The following is a 20,047-nucleotide window of genomic DNA, read 5'->3' as shown; positions in this document are numbered from 1 at the left end:
TTTGAATGGTTTTACACCAGATTTAGCGCGCCTTTACAAATGCTGTGTTGTTATTATTATTATTAAAAATGACCACTTACATGTGCATGTACATGTATCAATGTATCATGCACAAAATTAGAAATGGAAAGTTTGTTAACACACTTGAGCTTATGTCATGCAGTGGACACCCCAAATGTCAGCAATGTGAATCAGACATTTATAGATCACCACAGGTTTTAGACTCACTGCAACATTGTATGTTGAACACAATGGACATAGAAATAATTACATTTAATACTAGCCATATACAGTGTATACACATGTAGGACTCTTCCTCTGTGCTGTACAGAGAAACAGAGTCCTAAATATTAGGGCCTGTTTTGGGGTGGAAACAAATCAAAGCTTCATAACTCACATTACCTGCAAGAAGCCACTAATTTCAACAGATTCACATTCCATGGAAGCTTTACATGTACATTTTTTGGCGGTGGATTATGGACGTTATTTATTCATCATTAAATCGTCATTTCCGTGGGAAGCTCTCAATGTTAACAAATACCCAACTTGTTTGGCTTCTCATAGTTGTCTGTCATTCATGCATACACAAACACTTGCGTGTAATACAGGATGTACTAAGTGCATATGGTACGTTGGGTTTGCATGTTAACAACGCTGTGCAGTCAAGATACTGTGACCAAAAAGCCCAGGCACGCGTCTTGGTTTTACTTGTATAAAGTTTGTAAGAGTTGAGAGCTGCATTATTTCAAGAAAATGACGGATTAATGAGAAATATGAGCATCAAAAAACCACTGCCAAACATTTTATTCATCCATGGGAAAACCCTGGAATATAAATTGGATAGATTTCAAGGCAATGTTCAAGTAAAACCCTGCTCTGGATGTAAAACAAAACAAGTATTGTGGCCTCACTTTTAGCTCATTCATGTATCTTCCTTGGAAACACAATCGTTAGTGTTTGTCTTTCTTGTTTGGTCTTAGGTTCTAGGTTACAATCTTTAATATTGACCTTAATATCTTTAAATTTTATCTCTTAAAAAAAAAGATATCTATTGCAGTATGTAGTTGTTATTTTTCATAACCTGAAATGTGTTATGTACTATGCCCTGCAATTCATGCACATCAGCAAAGTCATCAATGCGGTACATTTTAGCATAATTTGATGTTGCATGCTTTACTTACTGCAACTACATGTACGTGTCATGAATCTATCTTTGTTTCATGCATGTTGAATATGTTTTTTCTTACCTCATTGTTACATCCAGAGTCTGTCCAATCTTGTCTATTACGGTCAAAGCCAGATGAGCAGACACTTAAAGTATTGCACCATCCACATTGAAATGTTGGCAAAGGACTTCCTAAGCAGGTCTTACAAGACTGACTCAACTGGTTGCAAGCTACATTAATATCAAGTAACAATTCAATATTGTATTACAAGTTGAATTAAATGACAGAAGGCTTGTAGTGTTTCCATGCAATATTAGTAATTTTTCAAGAAAACAGGCACGAGGGCTTAATAAATAAAAGAGTAATTTGATGTTCCACAGTTGGCATGATGAGTGAGGTATGAGTGATATTACCCAAGACAATTCATTGTGTAGCATGCTCTATGCACTCACACTGTCAAGCACAGACAGAGAGAAATCAGTCTAAATCACTCCTTCTAGGGAGTTACATTGTAATAGACTGTTTGTAATTCATGCGCGTATTAAAACATTGATAGCGGTTAAAGCATGAAAAGTGTGTGAGTTTGTTTTCTTCATATGTTAAAGGGAGTGAGTAATTACTCAAAATAATTATTAGCATAAAACCTCACTTGGTAACGAGTAATGGGGAGAGGTTGATTGTATAAAACATTGTGAGAAACAGCTCCCTCTGAAGTGACGTAGTTTTCGAGAAACAAGTAATTTTCCACGAATTTGATTTCGAGACCTCAAGTTTAGAATTTGAGGTCTCGAAATCAAGCATCTGAAAGCACACAACTTCGTGTGACAAAGGTGTTTTTTCTGTCATAGTTATCTCGCAACTTCGACGACCAATCAAGCTCAAATTTTCACAGGTGTGTTATTTTGTGCATATGTTGAGATACACCAAGTGAGAAGACCGGACATTTCTTTTTGTTATCGAAGGAAACGCTGCGCACTTTTAAGTGCGCAGCGTTTCCTACGATAACTAAGCGCTTAAAAGCGCTTACGCATATCCCTTTGTTAATGCTCACTGAACAGGGTATATATAAACCCTGTTGCGTGCACAACTCCTCATTCTCTATTGAGTAATTACAACTAGTTCCCCTTAATAGCCCTCCCTCCTAAGATTTATTGCAAGGAAAAGGGACTGCACCCCCACTTGGTGTCCTTGGACGCAACCTTGTTCCCTCCTAGAAATTAGGGGGGTTTGAGTGGCCTCCGAGCGCCAGCAACCGCTGGCCTGATACCAAGTGCCTTGTTGTTGTTAATGATACCGTTGTTATTGTTGTTTATTAGATGAGTAGTTCAATTTGGCAAAGTTTTGTGTTATGAAGGTAGCGAAATGTATACTTTGGCTTTCTTGTTTGTTTGTTTTTTTATCAACAAAGATATGGAAATCTTTCCGCAACTCGATCCAGGCACACACCCTGCAATCACTCGCCAAGTCCCTACCTAACCTGCTGATGGCAGCCAAGGCATCATCCACAACCAAAAAATATGTCGCCTCATGGACAAAATGGGAGAACTGGGCGAACTCAAAAAACGGAATCCAGACGATACCAGCTGCCAGCTGAGTGAAAACTGATGCAGATGCTTTCGCTGCAAGCATCAAGTGGGTACATAACCTAGCCGGGCTCCCATCTCCTACGAACGATCCCATATTCAAACTAGCACTACAGGTTACAAACGCTTCCACGCCACACCAGTCAAGAGAAAAGAGCCCATTTCACCCAACATCCTAGAAAAATTACTTGTCTCACATGGCCATCCAACCGCGACACTGGCTGACCTTCGAACTCTTTTTATTTGTTTCATTAGTTATGCTGGATTTTTGAGACTTGACGACATTAGTCAGATCAGACGACAGGATTGTACATTTACACCAGATCGTCATCTACAGAAATCTAAAACTGACCAACTCCGTCAAGGTGACAAAGTCATAATAGCAAGAACATACAAACCAACGTGTCCAGTCACCATGGTACTACGCAGGCTGACACCTTCAAAAAGAGGACTTGTACCCACTAAGCACAGCCTGAGTTACACTAGGGCATGTGAAACCGTCCTACAAGCCTTGCAGCCATTGGTTCCCGACATTGGACGATACGGACTCCACAGTCTCCGATCAGGTGGAGCAACGGCTGCGAGTAACGCTCATCTCCCCCCCACTCTGATATCTCGTCACGGTAGATGGAAAACAGAAAAAGCTTGAAATGCCTACATCAAACCTAGCTAATCGGAGGTTCGTGAGACTTCTCAGTTCTGAAAAGAACTGTCCTGCTTTTTAACTATTACCAGGGCGGATGGTATAGAAAATTAGACTGGACAACCACTTTAGCTTATAGGATCGTAATTAACTGTACTGCCGCGGAGTCAGTTCTGAATTGGTCTCAACGTTTCGACTAGCTTGCTCTAGTCCTCCGATTATCTACTCCGCAGCAGTAGAATAAAGCAAGACAGTTCCCTAAGAACAACTCTACCTGGCAAGTAGATACACACATGGTGTTACCGCAAACCAAATATACATTGATTATGCCTGAGTTAGGCAATTTGCAACCAACTTGTATTGTATTGTATTGAATTTGTATGAATTTGATTGAATTTGATTGAATTTGAGAAGAATTTAAATGATTTTGATTGATTTTCGCAATTTGCAACCAACTTGTATTGTATTGTATTGAATTTTGTATGAATTTGAATGAGTTACGAATAAAGCAGGTGTTTTTGCCAAAGCGAGTCCAACTTGTTAACCAAACAATGCATCTTTGTGCTATTTATTTGTTGTTTGCTTGTTTATTTATTTACCGTAAGGTAGATTTAGAAAAGAAATACATTTTCTGACGTAGGAACGTAGGAAGAAATGGTTTTTGACAATTACCAATAGTGTCCAGTGTCTTTGATGGACATTATTAAGAAATCCAGGTCTGAATTGGTTAACCCTGTCATGTGCTGACTGATTTAGTTCCCTTCACTTGTAACTGTGTAAAAAGAAAACCTTAAATTCCAAGACCATAGAGTTGACTTTCATTAATATGAGGTCTGCCGGACTGCCCTGTTTTCCTTGTAAAATCCGATTGCAGTAATAATCACTGCACTATGCACAAAGTGCATGATATAATGGCCGCATAGTGTTCACAGATAAGGCTGCAGCAATGGATAACAATGTGCATTATAGTGGTGTGTGCATGTACCGCACACATTTTGGGTAATAAAACTGTTCTAATTGAGTAAGTTTAGTTTGAAACCCCCTAAAAATCATTTCACATTTAACATGTCTGAAATAGTATGTCTGAGATTTTAATTTGCTGTTCTTCGGTGCAAAACTAGGGTCCTAGGCAGTCAACAAAAAGATTCTTGTTTTTCATTGGTTATCACCAGAGTATACGCTAGATGGTAAATTGCCAACGCAAGATACCAGGGAAATCTTGCTGTTGCATTAAATATTGATAGTGTAACTATTTTTGCTTTTCAACTTCGGTGGGGTTTTTCCTGCTGAAAATGTACATCATGCGCTTGTTAAAGTCAATGATTCAGTATTTCAAGATTTCACATGAATTGATAAATGCTGACTTATATTAGTATGGAATCTGCTCCATTGTTTGAACCTCGCAAGCCTCCTAATTCCACCATTGTCCGAAGTTTGGAATTAACAACCTTGCTGGCCGATCGTGACTCCAGTTTCAGATTAGTATTTCTAGTGTTAGCGTCCAATAAGCGCCTTAATTGATTGTCTTACAAGCAATAAATAACGACTTTCAGGCTGTTAAAAGGTATTTCCTTTGTTTTGTTCTTTGTTTTTAAAAGAATGTTTTGCTCATACATTGTAATAGGTCGACCATGTTACATGTACCTTATAGTAACCATGTTCTCGCAACTACAGTGCTCGTATAATCCATATTTAAATGCATTAAAACATGCACAGGCAGCTTTGGACCGGCAAAAAACCTTGTATTAGTGGGAACCTTGTGTTGTAATATGCCAGCTCGTTATAACACAAGTCAACTGTAGTTTCCAGAATTTTAAAGAACGCTTGATGGCACTATTTCACCAGTGTCAATATATGCACAAAATGTATAAACTTTGAATTTGATATACATTTTGCATTTCACAATGGAACAGGTATCTCAAAACGTTTACAAACACAATGTATCAAAACAGAATTTTCTCATGTCACTTTGAGCTCAAACATGTATACTGTCAAGAATAAGTAGCCCCACATTCTTACAGGATAGTGTCTTTTCCAAACACATACTATTACTCATACTATCCACCATTTAAATTAAATAAATTTATCTAATTGTTAAGCAAACTCTTTTCTTTGGAACTACATAAAGCTTACTTTTGAGTGGAGTCAACACAAAGGCAGTGTTGTCCTCTACAAGCTGTTCATCAAGCTCTATAACATGGTAACGATAGATGTAACGCTGAATTACAGATGATCCTACAATAAGAAAAGAAAATTCATATCAACAATTTTAACCTATCAATTAGGATAAACTCACAGTATCCAGTCTTAATTGACCTTACTCTGAGCGGCCCATGGTCATGCAGCTCTATCTCAGTACACAGACTGCCAGGTAGGAGTATTTGTTCATCAAATTTGTCTTGATTGGCAACTCTGGTTAATTTGTCCTTTCTCAGTCCTTTCTCAGTCCTTTCTCAGTCCTTTCTCAGTCCTTTCTCAGTCCTTTCTCAGTCCTTTCTCGATCCTTTCTCGATCCTTTCTCGATCCTTTCTCGATCCTTTCTCAGTCCTTTCTCAGTCCTTTCTCAGTCCTTTCTCAGTCCTTTCTCAGTCCTTCCTCAGTCCTTTCTCAGACCTTTCTCTGTCCTTTCTCAGTCCTTTCTCAGTCCTTTCTCAGTCCTTTCTCAGTCCTTTCTCAGTCCTTCCTCAGTCCTTCCTCAGTCCTTTCTCAGTCCTTTCTCAGTCCTTCCTCAGTCCTTTCTCAGTCCTTTCTCAGTCCTTCCTCAGTCCTTTCTCAGACCTTTCTCAGTCCTTTCTCAGTCCTTCCTCAGTCCTTTCTCAGACCTTTCTCAGTCCTTTCTCAGTCCTTTCTCAGTCCTTTCTCAGTCCTTCCTCAGTCCTTTCTCAGTCCTTTCTCAGTCTGATCAATGTTAATAGCAGACATTCCTACGCCCATTTTCCCCATCTGTTTGGTTGCTCGCACAGATACATTAAAATACTCTATGCCATGTCTTGTTATCAGGAACTCAAGTTCTTATCCAGTAACCATTTGTAAATACATGTAGATTTACGGTGTCAGATTGTCTTACTTTTTTACTGAACTTAAAATTTGTCCATGTTTGCCAATTGTGGTAATGTGGAATGTGCATTGTGTAGTTTTCTGTCACATCAGATGCCCATAACAAAGGCCAGTCATACTTTTCACTATGGAGTAAACCACAGTGCTCACCATGCTATGATGCAATGCTCCGTTTCACCCACACAGAGGACAGGCACTAGACAAAATAATGTTGGAATTCTGCTTTTTGTGTGTGCTATTGCTTGCTAGATCTAGATCTTTGTCTTATTGTTGCAAGAAAGGGGTGAAGTGGCAAGTCCCAAAGATTCCAGCCTTGGTTATGGCAAAAGACCCAGTAAGCACCCACGACTCAGGGCAGAGGTTTTACTATTTAAATGTATAATATGTAAATATGGAGATAACATCTTCTTGGAGACTGAATTTCCAGTGCCCTTTAGCATGTTTAGTCTCTCTTACAGTGGAAATGAAGCATAACATGGTGAGCATGCTACACACATGTACACAATGGTATTGACAAGACTTACGGGATTACTTGTTAAAGTCATCTTCCTCTGCAGAAGAAAAGGCAACAAACTTATCATTTAGAGAGATAAAGAGAGTCCGTTTTGGACATGTGTCCATTATTGAACTAAAACTTTGCAAGTTTGAAGACCTAAATGTGTAACTTACCTTCTAAATACTTGTCAACATAATAAGCATCAGACACACCAACTGTAACCTTGTGGCCATTACCACCATGGATTGCTAATGGTGATACAGGTACCTGCAATATGTACATCATACATCTAATGTCAACATTTTTCCAACTCTCAAACCTGATTCTATCCTCATATGCGTAACTATAAAAGTCTGGTCAACCATCGGTACCACAGTATTAAACACTTTCATTGCCTTCGCCTTTTTACTATAGTGTCACTGGTCCCCTTAGTAGGACCCAGGCTATTGGGACTGCGGAAGAAACCATGTTTAAGAGGCTGGTTCCAAATGGTCAACCACAGTAGTTAAAAAATGGTCGGCCAGCCTGGGTTTCACTCATTCGTTCAACCTTACATTTATTTCCATACTTCATGAAAACAGTACAAAGAATTTTTTGAAAGGAGTAATCAATAAATAATGCTATTTAACGAGGGCGAAAAAAATAAATAAAAAAGTATAAAGGTTGGAGTCAAAACAGTCAACCTTTATTCATAAATACCTCAGACAGTTTCGCTATTCCTATTGGTGGAGAGTGCGTCACGTGGGTGTGTATAAACCTTTGTTTATGACCGGTAAAAAGTGTTAATTCATGGGCGTGACACGCAACCTTGCACCTGTTCTTATAAGAGTTTCTTCATTCCTTTTGGTCGAGAGCAACGGCTGAAACAGTTGTGCCACATCACGCGATACGCGCAACGCGCACAACATTCCCTTATAAGGAGTTGTTTACCCGAGGGCGGCGGAGGGCTTTACCATTTCATAGCTGGAGGGGTGTTGTGTTGAAAAATCATTTAAAAATTATAGCTTTTGCATTTATTTTACTTTTTGACATAAAAAGTGATGATGTTTTGACCGAAAAGGTATTTATGAATGGGAATCAAAGTGTGTTGATTCGGTTTTCAGCTAGTGGTTTAAACCCGCCGAGGCCTGGTTCTTTATAATTTACCTCAATTTCGTCTCAGTAAAATTATCAAGAACCAGGCCTCGTTGGGATTAAACCACTAGTTGAAAACCTCTTCACCACACATTGATTCCCTTATTTAACCACAGTGCACACTCAAACTTGATCTAAGTTGGTGATGGAGTGTTGGGTTTAGGCAAGGCATGTGTCTGTAATGTGTGAGAAGATGGCGTATGGCAGAATAAAATAACGTTATTCCATTTCAAAATGTAATAATATACATGTACATGTATGGACTAGCATGAGGTCACTAGTGCACATCTATTCCCCCAAGGGACTTTCAGGGTTTTACTAAACCGTTTTAATTCAACAATTAACCCATGAGCAGCTAAATCAAAAGCAATTTAACAACTTAAGTTTGGCATTATAGTTTCCCAAGGATTCACTTTTTTAGTTGCAGTTCACGGTTTACCTTTTGATAGGGCGCTGTAACCAGTCAAAATTGCAAGTCAATTGCCTGCTCCAGGATCTATTTCCCTTAGAACATGTCCCTACGAAGTTTTGACATGCGTCTAGTTCACGGTGGCACAAATGACCGTGTTTCAGCCAGCCGGAGTGCAAAACTAGCAAGAAGTGTGTTATATAATTGATTATAACGCACCTCTTGCTACATATAAATGTAGATATGTATTCTGGTTGGCTGAAACAGGGTCACTGTTGGTCACTCAAAGTTCCTTAGGGAACAATACAATTTCAAACTAACTTTTGTGGTTGTACAGAAGGCATGCTCTGCATTAATACAGGCCATGCAAGTTCATATTAAGCACTATTCAATTGACAAATTGACAGATGTTGTTGTGCAGAACCATACTTACTCTCTTGTAGGCAAATACTATACGTCCATCATTCAAGAGGGTTGCTTGAAATGTGAAACTCCCAACTGCATCATCAGGTAATGTGTGGTGTTAGACAAAGCAATAACAACACACAAAACAGTTAGTATTTTAACATGATGCAAAAACAAAAACTATCAATGAAACAGCAGTTCCATGCCTAAAATCATGAACTATTTATAGGATTATCATGCACTTTTTCATTCATAATGCTTAAAATAGAAGTTTGAGCAGTGACATTTGTTTGGTTAATGTAAAGAAACTCTTGAATTTCATGCAAAGAGTCTCAGCGTCAAGCAATGAAAACAGCTTGTTTTATTTTCAAGTGTTACCAATAAAACCATATTTGTATACATTTCTTCATTTATCAGTAACTAAATTGAGGCAAATTGATGGATACCTCCATTAAAACAACCCTTGTACCTCTATCAAGCAATGACAATCCTCAAGAAATTTTGACAGTCAATTTATTCTAAAGAAAACTGTACTGTTGATCTAGACTTGCTCAAGACAGTCGAATTATTCATTCCGCTTTGAAAAAACCACCCGTATACACTGTGCGAAATGCGTGTAACCACATCGCACGACACGTCGCCCCTCGTACACTAGCCGCATGCAGAAGCCGTAAGCCGACAGCCTTGTAGGGTCTGTATTGAAGCCACTGACCTCATTACTATAATGCGCGCGAAAGAAGAGTTTCCACGGTCAACTCATAACCATAATGCCCGCGAAAGACGAGACCCCATTGGTCAGTAGCGGAGGTCATGTTTATCGGACCAGCCAGCATGATAGGGTCCAAAGGTCATAAGGGAAGTGCGTGATTGGACGTCAAAATGAATAATTCATTTGCTTCACATCCTGTGTTGTCTGATAGGTCTGACGAGAGATATCAATATTCATGAGCTGCATACTAGCATATATCTGAGAGCCCCCCCCCCCCCCCCATTTTTTCCCAATATTGGATTTTTTTTTCATGAAACACATTAAACCCGGAAGTTACAGACCTTACAAGGCTGTCGGTACGAGTGGTACGAGTGCGAATGACTTGTGCACAGTAGTCGTAGACAGGTGTTGAGCGATGTGACAGTGTATACGGCTGTGTAGTGCGGTGTGATTACTCACACTACGCACAGTGTATACGGGTGGGTTTACTGTACAACTGCATCTTCTTTACTGTACAACTGCATTTTTTCGGCGTGAATAAAGCCCTGTTCATACTTTAATCGAATGCGAAACGAATGTTGACGTCACAACGTTGCAATACTTCGCAGGCTGCGCAACTCGCTTGCGAATATCAGTGCGAAAGGAGGGTTGTGACGTCAAATTCACTTCGCATTCGCATTCGCAGGAAGTAAGCACCGGGCTTAACGCGACTGCCTTGAGCAAGTCTACTATTGACCCTGAATATAACAACCTTTACAATCCTTCCAAGTGCTGGAGGAAAAGGAACAGCGACGTACATGTAGTTGAAACCCCTCATCCCTTGTCCAATAATGATCACAAACCATGTGCCTATACCTGAGCACTGTGACCTTGAAATTTGGCCTACTCACTTTAAAAAATGTGAAGTTTCCTCATATAGGGCAACCCCTATCCAGTGCGGCCTCGACCTTTGACCACCCAAAACAAACAATTACAGAATGGAAATAGCTATAACTATAACATAGTATAACATAATGGATAGCTATAACTCACCACCTGACCTGGACCTATCACCTTTTTATCCTCCAAATAATCATAATTTTTCTTTACCCGAGTGAATTACCCCCAACCCCCAGTTACAAGTTCAAATGTCACTTCTAACTCAAGTTGCGGTCCAAAAACAAAAGTCCCCCCACACCAATAGAAATACGGAACATATATAGGCAATGACCCCTGAAGGTTTCACAATGATAATGCAGGGTTAGTAGAGGGTACTATTGCCAAGAGAAATGCATTACATTACATGAACATGCACTACTGAGTACCTCGAGTCCTCATTAGGAAATGACCCTTTACGGGTACATATCAGAGAAGGGAATTGAATTATCAAATTCAAATATCAATTGAAACTAGTTCTCTTACCTTCAATATTATGCTGGACATGAACACCACTCCACTCCACTGTAAATGCAGTACCTAATGTTTACACGAACAAAACAGCCATAAATCTAGGTAAGTGTTGTGTAATTAAAGGTTGGTGTGTCTGTTTGGTGGAGGTAATGTAAGTGTAAAGCCCTAATGATGTCAACAATGTTAGATACTCAATGCTCTGTGGTGCAACCTCAGGCTATTCCTTGCCCCTTTCCCTTTACATGTTTGGAGCAAAAGCTTTCAAGATAATAGGGAGAATTCCATCATTGGTTAACTCTTGCTCTCACAAAGCTACTTAGGTACTAAAAAATAGAAGTGCTATTTACCACTGGACATGATTTGATGCATGGGCTATTTACAACTGGGCCCAATTTCATAGCGCTGCTTAACGGTAAGCAAACTTGCATGCTTACTGTAGCAGAAAAGTTTGCTTAAGCCTTAGCGTAATTCACAGGTTAGCAGAAAAATTGGGCGGCCATATTAGGGTTTAATGCGTAACGCAGTAAACCGATTTAACACCAGGAAATATGCATAATTATAGTCAGGTTGCACAGTCGGGGCTATAAGCGATTGGGATTGTCAGGGCGCATTCAGACGTGGTTCCATTGTTCTTTTCAACCAACCAAAGCAATGCGTTTGGGGAAAGGGTGCATGTCTTTCTGGGAACCGTCATTAAATATTCTGCCACCAAGGAGTTAAGATAGATTGTATAGTTTCGCAAAATTCGGTACCTTCTTGGCAACTCGCTGGAAGTGGGAACCGCATTGAAGAATCCAAGTGATACCTGATGAGGAGGGCGAAGATGGGCGGCTACAGAGAGTGGTGAAGCCGATGGCTTACTAGCCGGGCCAATAGGGTGAGTCGCTACATTTTCAGACCTAATGCTGGGGCAAGTACAGCCCCAACAGTAACGCTAGTAGGTAACACGAGTACCGTGAATACGGAAAGGTTTCAAACATCTAGTATGTATAAAGGGCCAATAATTGTGAACATCCCACAGATTAGTATAGTCAGGATATTTCACGGCCTTTACACGTAACTCGGGGTATAACGAGCCAACATTCTCAAAGCACGAGTACAGGTACACAAGGACAAGAAAGGGCGGACAATCATAATTTTTCTGGCAGCTTGCCGTTTAATATGAAAGTTAGTCAGAGCTTGTGTCAGTCAGGCCAATCAGGAATAAGTAAGCCTAGTAGTTTAGTGTACAACTTGGCAAACTCTAGTCAATATTCAGGGTAGTCCATACATAACAGGGATGGGGCATGTAGTAGGTTAGGAGGGACATCATCTTCAATAGAACTGGGTGGTGCCCAACTTTCAAATGCAGGGTGCAAAATAAGTACAGTAGGGAGCAGTTGCATGTTCGGGTCCATTGATTGCACAGCGGGCTCTTGAAGCATACCGATGGCGAATAACATGCAGCATATGAATTAACCATCAACTCCCTTTAATCCATTGATATCGGTTTGTAGCGAATTGGGCGAGGGCCTACCGCTAACCTTAAAAATTTTAAGATCATTCATAGCGAGTTTGTGGATTTCGCTGTGATCTTATAAAGAAGAGTGACCCTATAGTAGTACAAATAGCCTACCGCTAACCTTAAAAGTTTTAAGATTATTCATAGCGAGTTTGTGGATTTCGCTGTGATCTTATAAAGCAGAGTGACCCTATAGTAGTACAGATAGCGGTCAAGACACAATAATTCTTGCTGGCTATAAACGAGGGGGGTTTTATAATATGGAAAGATAATAAACACAGGCGTCCAATTACTTCTATACATACATGGACCTCTGCATTTTTTGACTTATGTAGCAGTGTATTTGCGAGCTCATCTCCATAGAACACATAGAATTATTGAAATATTGTCAGATCGTACGCACAGAGAGCAGCAGCTCGTCCAATAAGGGGGGATGGCGCACTTTTAGAATGAGGCAGCAATTAACACCAGTTAGATCATGGGCATAATTGACGTTGAATTATGGGCATTGCACGTCACAGCACCATGTGTTAATCAAGCTCTAGAACAAAGTGTACATAAAGAATAGAAGGGCAATACCAAGTTTCATTATGACCTTTCGGAATGATTGATCATTATTAGGCACTAAATGGCCAGCTTCCATAAATCAAGGGGTAGCCTATTCCATAAAATTAAAATTAAAGACCTTTGCATCTTCTTCCATTGGTACATACGTATCTGGTATTTCATATGTTTAATGAATAGGGTATAGATGGCCTTAGCTTTCGATCCAAACCGGACCTAGTTCAGAGGCATAAAACAAGTACAAACAAATACATATATCCATTCATAGAAAAAGAGAGGGGTAATGGATTAAATGAAGAAAGAAGCGGGAAAGAAAGAAGCGGGAAAATAACAGCCAATCAAAGTTTCTATTTCAGAAACAATTTGTGGCTATGAACCAATACGAGTAAAGTGGCGAGGACAAAGGAGGTTTCATATGAAAGGATGGATTACTGGACCATAAAAGTGGAAAATGCATTGTTCGTTAACAATGCAGGGAAACATGAACGGGTAGAATTAGAAAACAAGTTGCATCATGATGTAATGAACAATGGTCAATTAATAGAGAAAAGCAAGATCAAAGGTACGATGGTATTAAAAATAGGTTTGAGGGACCTGTGGAAAAAAGAAGGGGGGTTACTTACATGAGATAGTTATAGTAACAAATATATAGGACAACTTTTAAAAATTAATTTATACTTGAGTTACAGAATATAAACAACATTATAGTTCTCACGCAGAAGTGAAGTGGGGGTAACGGGAAGTTATTTAACACCAGTGTTTGTGTTAAGTCCAAAGGGTTTGACTGTCTTGAGTTGGTGAATCCAGTGTGATTCTCTATGCTTGCAGTTATATTTCATATGTTCATAAATTGCACAATTGGGAGGATCCCACGGATAGTTTCATTGTTTCTAAGATGAAAGAGGATTGTAGACGCTTGGACCCTCGGCAAGATTCAAAATGTTCCATTACATTTCCAGTGCTGAGCAGTCTGGTTAGTATTTTACCGCCAGTCTGCAAAATATTGAATTATTCGGTTGGGTCCTGGGGCGAATTAGAATAAATCTGCTTTATACTTGTTATGTATAAAGAGTTACACGGTTCAATGGTTTGGCGGGAACATTGAATAGGACTGGGTGCGGTACCCAGGGTAAGGCTTATCTGGCTATGCTATCAATATACACATTAAAGCTTTGTTAATTTAGTCTTTTTTTAGTCGTTATATAGTTTAAGTATCATCGGTAATAGTAGCAGCTACCATAGCTTAGCAGGGAGGTCAGTAGTAGCTTGAACCTGAAAGCGTTGATTTGCATAGATCAGGTGTACGTTTCCAATATCGGTTGGTTTTTCGTATCTGGCGGTCAACACAGCACTGATGTTCCATGGCAATGACACGTTGTGTCGTAAAAATGTCGGTACAAAATGTAACGAACAATGGAGGCGGGCTAAACCGTTAAGCTTACGTATATGAAAAACAAAGGCGCATGATTAAAAATTATCAGTTGATCCGGTTATTCAAGTTACAGGGTGTAATTATTGTCAGTGAAGACGAAAATTTGGTCGTTACAAAAAGTAACAAACATTATAATGTGGGACTAAACGTACAGAGTATGTACATGAGATGAGAAGAAGCATGACTAAAAATGATCGAGTGATCCGGTTATTCAAGTTACAGGGTGTAATTATTGGCAGTGAAGACAACAATTCGTAAAGTGGTTACAAAAAGTAACAAACATTATAATGTTGGATTAAAATGTGACAGAGCATACACATGAAATGACAAGATGCATGATTAAAAATAGGTTCAATTACAGGGTGTAATTTTTACAGTGAAGACAAAAATGTTCGATGCAAACGTAGAAGAGTGTGAAGATGAAAAGAGAAGATGAATGATTAAAAAGGAATCAGTTGCTCCAGTGCAGCATAGCTTGCAGACATCTTCATCCGGTTGCAGCATAGCTTGCAGACATACCATATTTGACTTATATGACCTTTATTAAAGTAGCATAGTTAATGTTTAAAGTATAATCAGCATATGAAGCTCTGCTGTTAAAAGCAGCATTCTTGGTTGCCCTTTTCGGTTATTCTGAGGGTGAGTGAGTTTACAACTCACGATGGCAAATTCCCGGGCATTGCGTATTGGTGATATTTCCTTAATCAGGAAGGGAATTTGCAAGTAGTTCTAAGATATTCAAAAACGGATCAAGTGGGTAAAGTTCAAGCATTTCTATTGACAGGAATGCCAATACTTCACTGTTTGTACATTGAGGGGGGACCCTATGTCAGCCAGACAAGTTAATCACATCTTAAAGCAGGGATTAAGGCCATCAGGTAAACCCCACACCCTTTTCAGTTCATAATAGTTGCAGGATATGTTTGGGGTTCGGGAGGAACAAATCAAAAGTACGAGGAGATGGAAGTCTGTAGCACTTGAATCCTACATTAGGCCAGACTTAATGTTTTCAATTGTCTAAAAGGGGGTAGCTTGTAGCAAGGTCATAAATAAGCAGTGTACACAACCGCTTCTTTAATTAGCATATTGCTGTTTAAGATAAATAATCATTTACAAGATTGGTGAATGTTGAGTTGGTTGTTAACAAAGTGTGTACAACATTTTCAACTACATACAAGACTTTGACAAGATAAAATATTGGTCAGAACAGATTACCCAGGCTGTTTTTCTTTGAATTTGTTTTTATACAGATGTTTATTGGGGACAGTATCATTCGCCACAGCAGCGGCACAGTGGTGGTACAGTGACATGGAAAGGCGTGTCTGGGGCACGCCTGGACGGCTGGGACAGGCTCAGGAGATAAGGCAAAAGGCGAGGTCCCGACGACAATAGTGTTACATCTAAGGACAAAAGATATCTTGAAAGAAAATTCGGGACAGATAAGACATAGGGTAAAAGGGAGCCTAAAGATGTTCATCAATCCGATGCAAGAACGTGGGTACCGGGACAGTATCATTCGCCACAGCAGCGGCACGGTGGAGGTACAGTGACATGGAAAGGCGTGTCTGGGGCACGCCTGGACGGCTGGGACTAGGCTCAGGAGATTCCTGGCAAAAGGCGAGGTCTTGACGACAACAGTGTTACATATAAGGACCAAAGATATCGTGAAGGAAAAATTCGGGACAGATAAGACATAGGGTAACAGGGAGCCTAAAGATGTTCATCAATCCGAAGCAAGAATGTGGGTACCAGGACAGTATCATTCGCCACAGCAGCGGCACAGTGGTGGTACAGTGACATGGAAAGGCGTGTCTGGGGCACGCCTGGACGGCTGGTACTAGGCTCAGGAGATACCTGGCAAAAGGCGAGGTCCCGACGACAATAGTGTTATATCTAGGGACCAAAGATATCTTGAAGGTAAATTCGGGACAGAGTAGACATAGGGTTAAGAGAGCCTAAAGGTAATTAGGAACATCCTACCCAACACACGGTTAATTTGGTCAGACATTTTGTTAAGGGCGAAGTATCAAGGTAAAGTTAAAGGAGGGCAGACAAATGCTGCACTTGGGATTTAGATATGTATGCAAAGAAGATACTTCGGGAGATGCAAAACGCACATGTTATAAAACACCCCCATCTCATTAACCCTTTCCCGGAAGGTGCGTACTGGCAAGACATGATTCATTTGGTTCCATCAAAATTTATCAGACGGGTTGAGGTTCTCCACTTCACACTCGGAGAAAAAAAAAAAAAAAGGGGGGGGGGGTGTTTGGGCAAATTTTTATATCAAAATTTGCTTTGGCGTAATTTAGGTTGTTCCTATAAACAAGAAGCTAATAGGCATTGTAGCCTGTGAGGAAGTGGTAAATTAATTTATGTGAATTGATATGGATAAATATGGTGGTAATAAAATGATGTGATTGTATATAAAGAAGTAGATTAATTTGGTACACTCTTGGCAACTCGCTGGAAGTGGGAACCTCATTGACCCGGAGTTTTCTCCAGTCAATGAGTGCATTTATAGTTATAATAATTGTAATTAGTCTGGTACCTTCTTTGGCAAATCGCCGTGAAGTGGGAACCTTTGCGGATTGGAAATTTACCGTTCGCAAAGTGAGGAATTGGGACCCTTTGCGAATTGGTCGCAAAGTGTATTATAATGGGAACTGGTATACTTCTTTATGAGTGGATATCACTGGATGGAATTAAATAAAGGGAAATCCCTTATATTATTATGAATTGGCGTTTTACCACGGAATTCAGAGTATGGAATAAATTAACTCTTGGCAGAGTTCACTACAACAACAAATCCTTGTGTCTGTGTATATTTATCAGGTGGTAATAGGGTTTAATGCGTAACGCAGTAAACCGATTTAACACCAGGAAATATGCATAATTATAGTCAGGTTGCACAGTCGGGGCTATAAGCGATTGGGATTGTCAGGGCGCATTCAGACGTGGTTCCATTGTTCTTTTCAACCAACCAAAGCAATGCATTTGGGGAAAGGGTGCTTGTCTTTCTGGGAACCGTCATTGAAGATTCTGCCACCGAGGAGTTAAGATAGATTGTATAGTTTCGCAAAATTCCCTCCCTCCCTCCCTGGGGTTAATGGAAGGGTCAGGGTATTACGGAATACGTGGTACAGATTGAGTTGACTGATAATCTTACAACTTACACTTAAAGCGGTAAGTTTAGGTTGTTCCTATAAACAAGAAGCTAATAGGCATTGTAGCCTGTGAGGAAGTGGTAAATTAATTTATGTGAATTGATATGGATAAATATGGTGGTAATAAAATGATGTGATTGTATATAAAGAAGTAGATTAATTTGGTACCTTCTTGGCAACTCGCTGGAAGTGGGAACCTCATTGACCCGGAGTTTTCTCCAGTCAATGAGTGCATTTATAATTATAATAATTGTAATTAGTCTGGTACCTTCTTTGGCAAATCGCCGAGAAGTGGGAACCTTTGCGGATTGGAAATTTACCGTTCGCAAAGTGAGGAATTGGGACCCTTTGCGAATTGGTCACAAAGTGTATTATAATGGGAACTGGTATACTTCTTTATGAGTGTGGATATCACTGGATGGAATTAAATAAAGGGAAATCCCTTATATTATTATGAATTGGCGTTTTACCACGGAATTCAGAGTACGGAATAAATTAACTCCTTGTGTCTGTGTATATTTATCAGGTGGTAATGCGTGTTTACCGTGGATTTGCATTGTTACGTCATTTATTTTCGTGCGGTAAGCACCGGAAGGTTAGCATGCCTTTTCGTGTGCTTACGGTTAGCAGCGATATGAAATAGAAATTGCACAATAAATGCACAGTATGTAAGCACAAAATCAGCCGCTCAGCAGCGCTATAAAATTGGGCCCTGGACATGATTCAGATCTAGGAGTAAAGCCATTGGTCCTGCGTGATGTATCGCAAGTAAAAGAAACCAGCACAATTATCAGAAAGTGGAGGGGTTCGCCCAGGTTTTCCTGGTCTGATCAGCAGCATATTGCACAACAACACCTTGTAAACCATTACATGGTGCTTTAAAGGAATGGGTCTCATACTTCCAAATGTTGCTCTACATACTTGCAGGACAAAATACTGTGAGCTTTGATACGCCCCTTCATGCCCTTAGGGGTGTGATAAGGCGCCATAAAACAACCAAGTGTTATTATTATTATTATTGTTGTTGTTGTTGTTGTTGTTGTTACCCTTAATTATCCTACGTAAACCCCTTCTAGGATCGATTTCACAAACCCGTCTTAAGCAATACGAGTCCCAAGTAATATTTACCCACAAACAAATTCTTGTATGAGGCTAAAAATGCTATTTCATGCCTGTATCGCCTAGTTAATGAAACGGTTGTAGGATTTACACATCACGTGATCGTGTACTCTCCTCAAGAAAAAACAAAACATCTGACATTTTCTTTTCGCTTAGTGGGGACAAAATTTCAAATGTTACGGTTGATTTTTAAGACCTTTATTGGTAAACAATCAATGTGTATGTTTAAAGAAAGCCTTTAAAAGCTGAACATTTTGTGTTTGGATGTTGAGTGAAAAGAGGGGAAACCCAAAACTGAGTGGAAAAACTGTGTAAGAGTGTGCCGTAAGTGTGACAAATTTCCCCCGTCACCCACTGCCACTCGTCTGCAGGCCATGGCTCGGTAAACGACAAATGTTTTGCTCATTATAATTGGGATACATGTACACACTTAAAATTGGTTAATTTGGTCGACCTAAAGTTATCATGATCAAACTTACACACAAAAAAACAATTGAACATGGCTCATTTATTCATTTTACAAAAGATTACGGGAACATGTCCAGGCAGTTAAACCCCATTAGTGATAATAATGAATGTAAACTTACCATTATTTGCATATCTTATAATAGCTGAGTCATTGATGCTAGGATCAAAGTTTCCCATCAAAGGAGCAACATACTGGTTGGCTGATATGTACTCATGAAAAAAAGTACCAAGATATATGAAACCTGTGAAAATGTGACACCAAGCAATTAGTTTGTCACAATATAAACAGATGTTGTACACCATCAAAAGATGGAACATGCATAACCAGAACAAAACAATTCAGAGGTTTCTCAAACCTATGGGTTTGTGTACAGATACAGATTCCTCAGTTTTGCAAGGCCATTAATAACAAGGGAACCAAAAGATCATACACAATCGTTTAACAACAGAAACCACTTCAAATCAAATGATTTAATGATAGATGTACATGTAGGATGGAAAGCCTGAATAATCAAATGATTTAATGATAAATGTAGGATGGAAAGCCTGAATGATCAAATGATTTAGTGATAGATGTAGGATGGAAAGCCTGAATGATCAAATGATTTAGTGATAGATGTAGGATGGAAAGCCTGAATGATCAAATGATTTAATGTTTGATGTAGGATGGAAAGCCTGAATGATCAAATGATTTAATGATAGATGTAGGATGGAAAGCCAGAATGATCAAATGATTTAATGATAGATGTAGGATGGAAAGCCAGAATGATCAAATGATTTAATGATAGATGTAGGATGGAAAGCC

General features: G+C 39.5%; 1 protein-coding gene and 1 pseudogene across 1 annotated transcript in view; one reads left to right on the top strand and one right to left on the bottom strand.

Annotated features, from left to right (window-relative positions):
* The window catches only part of LOC139948983 (plexin domain-containing protein 2-like), a 34,712-nt gene that overhangs the window by 4,925 nt on the left and 9,740 nt on the right, over positions 1–20,047 (bottom strand). The window contains exons 5-10 of the mRNA XM_071947368.1: positions 19,362–19,484; positions 11,004–11,057; positions 8,922–8,986; positions 7,119–7,212; positions 5,526–5,627; positions 1,248–1,396 (exon numbers count right to left, since the gene is read on the bottom strand). Coding sequence (XP_071803469.1) covers positions 1,248–1,396; positions 5,526–5,627; positions 7,119–7,212; positions 8,922–8,986; positions 11,004–11,057; positions 19,362–19,484 — 587 coding nt within the window. The remainder of the gene's footprint in view (positions 1–1,247; positions 1,397–5,525; positions 5,628–7,118; positions 7,213–8,921; positions 8,987–11,003; positions 11,058–19,361; positions 19,485–20,047) is intronic.
* LOC139949138 (uncharacterized) lies at positions 1,555–3,422 on the top strand (annotated as a pseudogene).

This window comes from Asterias amurensis, chromosome 16 (genome assembly GCF_032118995.1).
Source record: "Asterias amurensis chromosome 16, ASM3211899v1".
NCBI classification, from domain to species: Eukaryota; Metazoa; Echinodermata; class Asteroidea; order Forcipulatida; family Asteriidae; genus Asterias; species Asterias amurensis.
The sequence above is the reverse complement of the archived record's forward strand: the minus strand, read 5'-3'. Positions and strand labels throughout refer to the sequence as shown.